We start from the raw sequence: 12,007 nt of genomic DNA, 5'->3' as shown, positions 1-12,007 counted from the left end.
TCAAAGTTGCAAAAGGGGTCAGGTGCATGGGTCAGAAACATCCACTGCCTTTTTATAGTCTGACTCTTTGATCAGCATCATACATACATCAGTCTATATTTATAAAATGTCATACTTTCATACTGGGACTGAGTCCACACAACAAATCTAAGATCCTGATTTTTATTTTAAGCATTCTATAACAGATCATATCTTAAGCGAATGAAGTTAAATCAAATGTCATTTGTATTTATCTCATGCTGATGGGGAACTTAACTGTTCCTGAATGTAAAGGTCAGAGCAGCAGGCAAAGTCCATTTTCATTAGCTCAGACGACACACTGCAAAAGTATGTTTCCTGATAATATGTCCTTCATGATATTGCTCCTGAATTTGGTTGCAGCGGTACCAGTTTTAAGATTTACTGCGATATGAAAATGGCCGTTATCACACCATCTATGGACAGCAATTACTCACTTCATGATGCATTGAATTTGTAAAGAAGTCATTGTTTTTCAGGCATACATCCAAAAACATTCTCCACTGAGTATCACATTTAACAACGACAAAGCTACATTTCCACCTACAACTAGCACCCCCTGAGTGTGCCTATACGTGTGCATACGAGCTCCCTTTGAGCACGTGTTTGCTCAGACATACTACTTGGCTGTGCAATTAAACTATTTGTACTGTAGTTTTTTAGATCAGAATGTTTGAGTGAAAATGCATGTGTTTGGGAAGTACTATGCACACAAAATTGAGAAAAAATAAATAAAATTAATTAGGTTTTTCACAAATTTAACATAACACACAGTGTGTAACTGATATAGAAATGGTCATTTTGTGGGTAAAGTATAACTTTAAATTCATCTACAAAGTTTGGAATCATACTGTTACTGTTTCACATTGTACCTTGATTTTTGCTTGCATGTTGGAAAACATTCATTTATGTGGGTTACTGCAGCCTCGAGTTTATAGATAGACTCTAACTACGCTGTCATTAACTAGGTAAAAATCATGACAGCCATTCTGAAAAATATCTAAAAAAATCATAGATGAAAGAGATAATGAGTTAAGCACAAGCTTGCTTCCATTCTTGAAGACATCACCGTATAATGCGATGTTTGCAGAGATGAGGTGTGTATGTATGTGTGTGTGTGTGTGTGTGTGTGTGTGTGTGTGTGTTAAAAAAGAAAAAAGCAAATGCAGACAATAAGGAGACAAAAGTAGAAAAAGCAGATATGTAATCACAACGCTCCTCCACATTTCCAAAAGTACTCAGAATTCTGAGAGTGTTTTTCAGTTAGTTTTTCTTACCCTGTATTATTTTACTATTTGAGTCTCTCCTTTGGTTTCAGAAGATGAAATTAAACACAGAGGAAAACAAAACAGGTTGTAGAATGCACCTGCACTTGTATAGCGCTTTTCTAGTCATTTGACCTCTCAAAGCACTTTCACTCTACGAGTCACAATCACCCATCCACACACATTCACTGGTGGCTGAGGCTACCGCACAAAGTGCCATCTGCAACTCAGTTTTTAAACATTCATACACCAATGGAACAGCTATCGGGAGTAATTTGAAGTTCAGTATCTTGCCCAAGAATAAATCAAGCCATCAACCTTCAGATTAGAGGAGGCCCCGCTCCATTACCCGAGCCCCTGCTGTCTCAGTCATAATGGAGTCTTCTCTTATTGATATACGCATAAAACACACAGACGTTTGTCCTGGATTCAGATTAGTTCCATCACACTTCAAAACACCAGAGGTAACACGAGCGCAAGCAAACTCTTAATGAAGAGAAGCTTCAGAGGCTAAATTCCTCTGGGACCACGATTACTTCCTCTGGAGAGTTTCCCCCCACTCACCACCTCTCTGAGTGTCAGCTAATAGGATGGGCTTGCTGTTTGTTACACGCATTTCCATTAAAAAAAATCTATGAGTTTCTCTGAGGGGGAAAACGGCAACATCTGCACCCGTGCAAACCCACCTGGAGCCATTTCATGAAATTACATGACTGACTATGCCTTGCATAGATATAGCTTTTTATTATCATAATGGTGTGCATACGACTTGAACTGCGTGAGCGTGTGACGTTATGGGAAAAACTAAAGTGCTTTGGAAATAGAGAATGAAATGCCAACTGTGTAATGGAAGGGCACAAACAGGATGTTTGTCTGAAGTGCACAAATGCTGATTTGTAACCATGAAAGTAAAGTAAATGAAGAGAATGTATAAGTTTAGGGAAACAGATTCAAACATTAAAGGTCCAGTGTGTAAGATTAAGGGGGCTATATTGGCAGAAAAGCAATATTACATAATAAGTATGTTTTCCTTAGTGTATAATCACCTGAAAATAAGAAAAGTTGTGTTGTTTCCCTAGAATGAGCTGCTTGTATCTACATAGGGGAGTGGGTCCTCATCTACAGAGTTTGCCATGTTGTACCTCCATGTTTCTACAGTAGCCAAGAACAGACAAACAAAACACTGGCTGTAGATAGAGCAATTTACATTTTTGCGTTGGCCACCGTAGTTAGCAGACGATAATAGCGTCAAAAAAAACCACAGAATTTTTTACCTAAAATTGCTTTACAGAAGTATTTATACTGGTTTAAATCAGTGAGTCTGTTTGTTATGGTCAGGAAGAGACCTCTGCGGATAATTCTGCTTCCTTGTGCTCATAGAACGGGTCCTATGATATCCTACGAAAATGCATGCACAACAGTTTACATGATGTCATACAAATTGGCGTTCCAAAAATGATGTTACGTCTTTCACATACAGATATATATTTAGTTTCAGTTACAGAGGTTAGGCTCAGGCAATAAAAGTCACTGTGGTTACAGAAAAGAAATCTGGTGACGACGCACCTTAAAATGACTCAAAGTTCACTCGGCATGGAACTTGTGTTTAAGGTTAAGGTTAAGGTCTGGATTTTTGTGACCAATTCGTCACCTAAACCTACCTCCTTATAAGACTGTTTGGGACTGCTTCCTTGTTTACTCCCATCAGCTCACTGGGCACATTATTGCAGCCTTTTAAAATAAATTGGATTTATATGAATTTGGGTGCATAATCTTTGTAGGAAAACTTACAGTTTGTGAGAACAGCCTGAAAACCTCCTGAACAACTAGATCTTCAGTTATCAGAGAAAAACAGCTGAGCACAAATTAGCATGCTCATTATGGTGATGTGTTGAATGCCTCTGCTCACTGTTTTCAAATGCTGGATAGCATTTATCATGGGCCTCTCAGACTCATTTCTAATTGTGGATCTCTTACTCACCACCGTGTCTTGTACACATAAGTGGATTGGCCTGCTTTATGTATGCGCCACCTCAGTCACTGGTGTGTTTTTATCTACAAAGCCATTGTTGGTAAAATTCCTACCGTTTTATCTTCACTTTTGAATATGAAATATGGGAATTATAACCTCCATGCATCTTGTTGTTGTCAAAGACAGAAATGAATTGAAAGGCTTTTAGCTTCTCTGCACCTCCAGCATGGAATAATCTGCAGAACAATCTTAAGCTTCAACACATGATGTCCCTGAATGAGAGTAAAACCATGGTGAAATCCATTGAGTTCACACTGTCTGATTGCAAATGTTTTATCTGATTATCCAGTGTTACTCAAATCAATGTGCTTTTATGAGAATTTTTTTTGTTGTTGACATTGTGTTGCTGCTATTCTTAGCCAGGTCTCTTTCGTAAAAGAGATCTTTGATCTCAATGGGACAAACCAGGTTTAAAAAATTAAATAAAATAAATGCTGGACTGACATGCCAAACAGTGTCAGTGATTTAATGATTGGTAACGTGAAACTGCTATATTTAGTGTTTTTACTGGTTTTAATCACCTGGTCCATTTGTTTTGGGGAGGAAGAGACCTCTGCTGATAATTCAGCGTGTGATGAAAACCTCTGCATCTGCAATCCTCACCGCTGGATGCCACTTAATCCCCCCAAATCTTACATACTGGACCTTATAATTTCACTGACACACTGATAAATATTTCCATGCAGTGTCAGTGGATAGGATATTGATTATTTTATTTTAATACATTTAAAGTTAAACAGGTACTTCATACAAGAAAGAGTCTGCCTTTGAGATTCACATCCAAAGCCAAGCCAGACCATTTGGAGGATTTAAACCCAAAATATTGCACATTCAATTCAGAATAATGCTTCACCTTAAAATTCATCAGGATACATTTGAAAAAAGACAACCAGAAGTAAAAGTGGTTTGGATCTGAACTTCTCATTTCTGTTTTGCCAATCCAATCACTCACCTTGGCTCTTTCTCCTCATTTTGTGTCTTATCTGTCAACCTGTTCACCATCTCACGCATGCAAACAAATAATGGGATTCTTGGAAAAAAGCCAGAGCGTGTGTTTGTGCAGAATAACAAACCACTTTAGCAACTATGTCCAAACCACCTACAGAATAAACATAATACAGAAAACTAGCTGGAATTGAGCGCACTCCTCCTGGCAGTTGCTGGATGGGAAAAATGTTTCCCCCCTAGGATGCAATCTCTCAGCACCATCTCTGCCTCCGTCAGTGAGGAGTGGACGTGTTGGAAGCAACCTCAGCAAATCGATGCCAGTCCTGTTTATTCTTAATGTAATGCTAATAATCTAATGAGAGGTGTTACTGTGCAATTTTTGCGCCAATTACTGATCTTCCTGTTCAAAGGCAGGCAAGGACTGTGAAAAAAAAACAGGTTTACTTTGCCTCCTGCAGAGAAATTAGAGTTTGCATTAAGTATACTTCAAGGTGTATGCAGAGAAAATGTTACATTGTTCTCTGCTAAACTGTGTTGTTATAATTCATTGTTTGAGCATGCAGTGAACACTGCCAGGTCATTTATATTCAAAGCAGAAAGACTTATGAACTCATGAAACCATAAAGCACACTATACAAATGCATCAGCTAAATGACACATTGTGTGTCAAATGGGGCTCATGCAGCACACATGGCACCTGTTTCTATGCAAGGGGATGCTGTGAAGACATTTTACTCTGCATAAGAATGGTGTGCAGTTGAGAGGAGACAAGCAGAGCTTCAGGGGGGTGAGGAACAAAGCAAGAGCCAAGACTGGGTGGCTGATGACGTGCTTGTGCATTTTAACTGCACGGTGGGATAACGGGAGACACTATGCTGCATTTAAAAGACAGACACAGAGATAGGGATATAGAGACACGGGGGTCTGCATGAGGTGGATATTATGAGCCATGAAACTAAATGCAAAGCTAAAGGCCCCTTCACACTGCCAGGTTAGCATGCAGTCTGCTGTAAAAATGTTCTCTGAGAGGTGAAGCCCATTATCCACTAACTACCCAAAAAGGGGCCATCGAATTGGGCTCACTTTGCAGATGTTGCCTTCTATTTTCAACAGTAAATGAGGTGCACTTTTACACTGCTGCCACAGTCCTGCGGCACAGGATAAAAATATAGAACATGCTCAGTCGATCAGAAAGAGAGCAGCCGCACAGACCGTCTCTGAAGTTTAGTTAGTAAAGGAACTGTTTGACGTTTTGGGAATTATGATTGTTAAGTTTCTTGGAGCTGGGGCTCGTTCATCACAATGAAATTTGCGCACTGGGTGCATGAAGCCAAAAAGAAATCTTTTTATTCTCTCTCTTTAGCCTCTTTCCCATTGCACAAGAAACCATCACCTGCAAACATCTTGCTTGTTAATCCATCTGGAAAGTGCACAATCGGCACTATCACCAGGTCAAATGACTCTGGAGTAGTCATGGGTATTTATCGCCTCCGGCTCTAATAGGCATTGATGGAATAACTACACCCGGAATAACACGCCAATTTCAACTCCATAATCTGCAAGATGCAATGATGCACACACACACACACACACACACACACACACACTCACACTCACACTCACACTCACACTCACACTCACACTCACACTCACACTCACTCACTCACTCACTCACTCACTCATCTGCTGCAGAGCCATGTACACAGCTCTGGTCTACCTGCAATGGGAAAGCAGAATATAGCCTATTTTAGTATGTTTACCGTTGTTAAAAAAAAACCAAAAACCCACAAGCTAATTTTGGTGGAAATGGGATATGATTGCTGAAGAAAGTATTGGAATAGTGGATGTATGACAAACTATAAATCCAAATTGAGGGGATTATACATACTATTCCTTAGTTACTTAATAGGAAACTATTATCAACTTGATTATTTTATGTTTTCTAAATCCATTACGTCACCACAATTTGTCTACGAGCCAAGCTGTAGCTCGTGGTAGGGGCCAGCAGGAGAAACATTATGTGCATATTCAATGAGCGACATGTCACAGAAGCAAATTGGAAGCTTTTGGGCATATGTGCAAGGTGAGCAACTCCATGGGCAGCATCTTGTCATCCGGTATCAAGTTATTATTATGAATCAATGGCCAAACCAGAACTTCATTTTGCTAGCTTTTTTTTCTTCTGTTTCCAGTCTTTATCCTTGTCTAAAAAAAAGGCTGTTGAATGTAACATTTCATATTGATAGTACAAGAGAATGATACTGATCTGATCATTTCGTCCTATTTTATTTGCTATGTTCAAAATGAATATCGACCTATGTATCTATCTATCTATGTATGTATCTATCTCTCTATTTATTTTTTACCATGAAGCCAAAGAGATGACCAGACACCTTTCATATTTTCAATTTTTATGTTTAGTTTACGTTTTTCCTTCTCAGATGTGGCTAAAAGAGCAAAAATATCAATCATCTGAACATCCAAAAGAGACCACTACTGGTCTTGTTTGCAATGATGAGTTTTCTTTTAAAATGTGTCTGTATGTGTGTGTGTGTGTGTGTGTGTGTGTGTGTGTGTGTGTGTGTGTGTTTATGGACCCTGAGAGTTCATTATAATTCTCTGCAGTCCTGAGCAGTGACAGTGAATAGACTGAAGTGGAACGTAGCGATGAGTGTCTCCCTGCTCCCATTCTCTCTCTGTCACGCAGATCATCATACCACCTGTTTGCCTGCTGCTCACATTTCTATTCTGTTATGGAAATTAGTGAGGTGGCTGTGTAATAATAATCTTATAAAGCTACTGATAAAAAAAAAAAGGCTGTCGGCATGTGAACGTGTGTATGGTGTGTATGGTGTGTATGGTGTGTTCTCCGTCTTGTTTCTTCACAGTGGATTTGCCACGATGAATAGCACAAACACTGCAGGTTGTAAATAATGTGGTAATATCGGCAAACAGAAGTCATTCAGTCATTTTCATTTTGCTGATTTAAACAAAGCGAATTCAGGTCACAAATTCCAATTTGTTTGTTTGTCTGTGGTAGTCTAATGGAAAAGATTCCAATTTCCATGGATTTTAATGACATAAATCAAGCATTTTCATTGCTAATATCCCATCCATCAATCATGCCCCACTATTTTCCCTTGTGTTGAACACAAGTTGTTTGTTCCCTGGTGCTCCGTCTGTCACTCTCCTGGTTCCCCTGTTCTCCCAACAACTACCTCCAAAAAGCTCATCACCTCCCCAGCATACAAACCCGACTCTTTTCCCAGATTGCTGTCTCAGGTACCATGGTAGTCATTACTGCTAGGTTCATTTCAACCCCAAAATGAACTGTCCTTTCCCCTGTGTCCCAGTGTCATCAGCCTGCCAGCAAACACTTGTGCAACTTCAGCCTGCCCAAGTCACTCAACCTCGTCCACCCATTCTGCCTTACTCCATCTGCCCCTTTGCCTCAGCAAGCCATTTTCCTCCACTCCACCTCCATTCCCATTCCACAACAGAGCTGCAACAATTATTCAATTACTCAATTAGTATTCAACTATTTAACTCATCACCAACTTATTTGATAATTGATCAAATGGCTTGGGTATTTTTTAAAGTAAAAAAAAAGCCAAAGTCAAAGAACAAAGCAAGAAATTTAAAGATGGTGATCAGCATTTCTCCCTATTTTCTGACAAATTATTAAAAAAAATTAAGCAACTGATTAAGTGAGAAATTAATCATCAGAATACTTGACAATGAAAATAATCATTAGTTGCTGCCCTATTCCACAAAAAATAGGGCTGTCAAATGATTAATTTTTTTAATCGCAATTTATCGCAGAATTTCAGTTGTTAATCACAATTAATCTTTTTTATTCTCATGTTTTCAGATCCATTATTTTGCATTACAAAACAGTTATAAGGTCCATATTGACAAGGTTAAGCATTTCTTACCGGATTGTCTTGATTAGAATTTAAATGACAGTAAAAAACTGAAAATGTTAACACTGACAGCCCTAGAAAAGAAAAAAAAATCCAAAACCGCATTTACCCCTGTGTCAGTGTCCTATGCTAGGGTCAACCTGCAGTACTACAATTATAAGTGTCACATTTGAATGCCACAAATTACATCATTTCTAAATATTGCTCACATGCTTGCACCTTTTACTTATAGCAAATCCCAAAATTATCATCATAGCCAACAAACACACACACACACACACACACACACACACACACACACACACACACACACACACACTTAGACCTTATTCCAATATTACTGAAATAACAACAAAAGGGCATTAGAGCTGCAAATTACTGATTAATGTGTACATTTGATTAATTGTTTTTCTCTGAAATGACAAAAAAAAAAAAAAATACTGAAAAATGTCCATCACAGTTAGCTCGAGTCGAAGGTGACTTACTCAGAGTTCTAGTTTTGACAAACCAATAGTCCAAAAATAAAAAAAATCTTCAGTTTATTATAATAAAAGACTAACAAAAGCAGTAAGTCTTCAATTTGGAACCAGAACTGAGGCTAAAACCAAGAAACTGTGGGCAGTTTTACCACATAATATACTTACACACATTTGCACACAAACACACACCCACTTAATCTCCCAATTTATTTAAAGATAATGCGAAAGATTAGGCTAAATTAACACACACACACACACACACTGAGAGAGTACATTTAACTCACACACATTTCACCTATAATTAAATCAAACACTTCTGAATTCTGCTGATATGCTCCTTCCGTGTAATTTATGATGCAACACATTAATGATAATAAAATTACTTGTGGAGAACCAAAGAGCTGCATATCAGGTGTCTGCAGACAGATGCAGCGTGCTCACTCTCACACACAGGTACACGCGCACACACATGCAGGGGTCTCTTACTTATTTTTATTAAAGCTTATTAATGCCCGCAAATCATTAATTTGGTCAAAAATGTAGGTCCAGACATTTGGAGAGGAAATAGTAAACTTGTAGATTAAGGCGTTTCATCTCTTATAAACAGTGTGTGATATTCTGGTTTTTAAAATAACTTAAATTTCCTGCAAAAGAGAGCTTCAAATTTTCTAAGCAGAAAAAGTTACATTTTATCATTTTTTTTTCCTTTCAGAAAGGAGATAAAAAAGTAAATCACTCACAGTTGGAGCCAAACACAGAGTGAGGAAAACCCCTCTGATGTAGAGACAGGACATGCTGTTGATTCCTCTGTTCAGTCCAACGTGGCGCTTTCCTCAATGAGACTGCATCACACTCGTGTAGGAGGGGATGCTCAGACTCTCCTCTCTGCCCAGCTGTAAATACAACACATGTCAAGCTCGCAATAAGAAAAATATGGCAATTCCTGTCTATATTTTCAGAATAAAAGCATCACTCACAAACTGTCAGTGAGAAATTGCTCTGAACATTGCTTTCTACACAGATTTTAATAGCCTCGTGAAAAACTGCCTACAATATCACGATGTAGGATGAAAGTCTAATTAATCTTGTGTTGCACGATTGTGAAGGGATGCAATCTTCTTTAATTTTGAAGGTAGAGGACAGCTTCCGATTTGGCCAGCATGCTTTACAGCTGATGCTGAGCGGGAGATACTAATTCATCCCTCTGCTCTCCTGAGCCTGAATGTGTTGCCAGACAGACATTCAAAATGTGGTCTTGTGTTATGGACATATATGGACACTGACATTTTTGACATATATGGACACTTTACACTAAAATTGAAATACTGGGGCTTTGATAAATAAAAAGTGCTGTTTTTGCTTTATCTTTTGAAATATAAATACAAAAGTTTTTTTGTCTCTGATATATTTATTCTTTTCAGATTGTTCATTTTATTCATTTGCTTACTTGTTCAAACAATCACAAAAATTGTTTTCATAGAAGGTCCAGCATGCGCGATTAAGGATTCAGGATTTATCTATTGAAAGAATTGAAAGAAAAGAAATGCTATGTAATATTTCTAACTACTTTCAATAGGACTACTTAATCACCTTAAAATAAGAAATGTTGCGGTTCTTTCATCTTAGAATGAGCTGTTCATATCCACAAATGAAGGGAGTCCTCTTTCACAGAGTCTGCCATAATAGCCCCTTTTACACTGCCTGAGGAATGTGGGAATATCATAATGCCACCTAGCTGTTCTGTATAAAATGCATGATTGCAGAATGGGGCAATAGTGTGGTCCTGCCATGGGAGGTTGTAACAGTGCCAAAAGGGTTTGTGTAAACAGGAAAGTTGGCAGGACAGGACCATGGGTAAGACAGGTGTAACGTTTTGAAAACATGTTTAAAGCACAGCCCACCACGGGAGATTTAAAAAGCAGCTAGCAGCAGTTAGTGGCTGACTCAAAGAAGAACAGCAGCTCCAAGGGTATGCAAATTTAGAAAACAATGTTTTTCAATTGTTATTGACATTATGCCAGGGTTATTGTTTAGAAAAGGCTGCAGACATGTATGTGTCATGTCACACTAGATGCCAACGCTGATGTGTTAAACACCACGACTGTCATGCTTCTTTTGTTTCTGCAATGCTGGCATGCTGTGTAAAATAACACACTGGTGCTGCATTGTGCAGTTGTTGTTTGGTTCTGTGTAAAAAAATGGAATTGTGATACAAAGATGGGACTTAGTAACAGCACTGTTATTTTCAGTAGCCAGAATGGACACACTTCACAGTGGCTCTAGAAAGGACACTTTGTTTTTGCATTGTCCAGTCTGTTACCTCATTGTTGCGCAACCAAATCCTACATACTGGACCTTTGAACTAAAGCTCATTGAAAAAGTAACTAGAAAATGTTATTCTTGCATTCTTGCAATTGCTTTCTTAATTAATCAATCATCTAAATAATAATCAAATATAATATTTAAATTATTAAATTTAATGTCAAGCTGTCATCGGGCAGAAGGCGGGGTACACCCTGGACAGCCGGCACATATAGACAGACAACCATACATGCTCACAATCACACCTAAGGGCAATTTAGAGTCACCAATCAACCTATGCTGCATGACTTTGGGCTGTGGGAGGAAACCAGAGACCCTAGAGAGAACCCACGCAGACACAGGGAGAACATGCAAACTCCGCACAGAAGGGTCCCCGCCCGGACCGAACCCCATTCCAACCGGGTTTCGAACCAGGGATCTCAGACCATCAACATAACAGGTTCTGACATGAGAACAAGGAGCACAATGAGGAAAAAATAAATAACGACAAATTCACTTTGTTTTATCCTGGTTGGCTATTTCCACAACTGGTGTCCAATTATGTTTCTTTGTTACAGTGTTGTTTTAAGGTGGTTTAAGGTAGAAGGGCAAACTTCTTAAGCTTTTATTCTTGATGAGGTGTTAAGGTCTGTATTTAACTGAAGTTTTTGGGGGGACTGGAGGAGTTCGGTCATAAAATCTTCACATTCCTTCTGATGTAAATGTAGATTTAGGTGTTAGACAGAAGAGGGACCAAGTGCGCACACATGCAGACAAAAATTCCCAGGTGCAAGACAAAGAACACCTCAGTGAACTTCATAAAAGTGTTGTTAGACAGGAAACATACTTGTTTGTGCTGGCGTCTCCATTCACGTCAGACTTCTGAAAAAGCGAGGCAGCACACAGAGGCAATGTGTCGATCTTGTTGTTCGGTCGTTCCAAGCTGTCAAACACTAAACCAGACACAGATTAGTGGATGTTGGAGACATCATCACTCTCACCTTTTATTCATGTTTACTGGCTGTTTGACAGGTCTATTAC

At 38.8% G+C, this 12,007-nt stretch overlaps 1 protein-coding gene across 2 annotated transcripts in view; it reads right to left on the bottom strand.

Annotated features, from left to right (window-relative positions):
* ghrhrl (growth hormone releasing hormone receptor, like) overlaps nt 1-11,949 on the bottom strand; it is a 29,530-nt gene extending 17,581 nt beyond the window's left edge. For both annotated transcript variants that reach the window (XM_088077827.1, XM_088077828.1), the window contains exons 1-2: nt 11,814-11,949; nt 9,406-9,558 (exon numbers count right to left, since the gene is read on the bottom strand). In XM_088077827.1, coding sequence (XP_087933953.1) covers nt 9,406-9,459 — 54 coding nt within the window. In that variant the 5' untranslated portion in view covers nt 9,460-9,558; nt 11,814-11,949. The remainder of the gene's footprint in view (nt 1-9,405; nt 9,559-11,813) is intronic.
* Nucleotides 11,950-12,007: the final 58 nt, after the last annotated feature.

Source organism: Plectropomus leopardus, chromosome 5, assembly GCF_026936395.1.
Source record: "Plectropomus leopardus strain MGB_pleo_1.0 chromosome 5, ASM2693639v1, whole genome shotgun sequence".
Classification (NCBI taxonomy): Eukaryota; Metazoa; Chordata; class Actinopteri; order Perciformes; family Serranidae; genus Plectropomus; species Plectropomus leopardus.
This window is presented reverse-complemented; position numbering and strand designations above follow the sequence as displayed.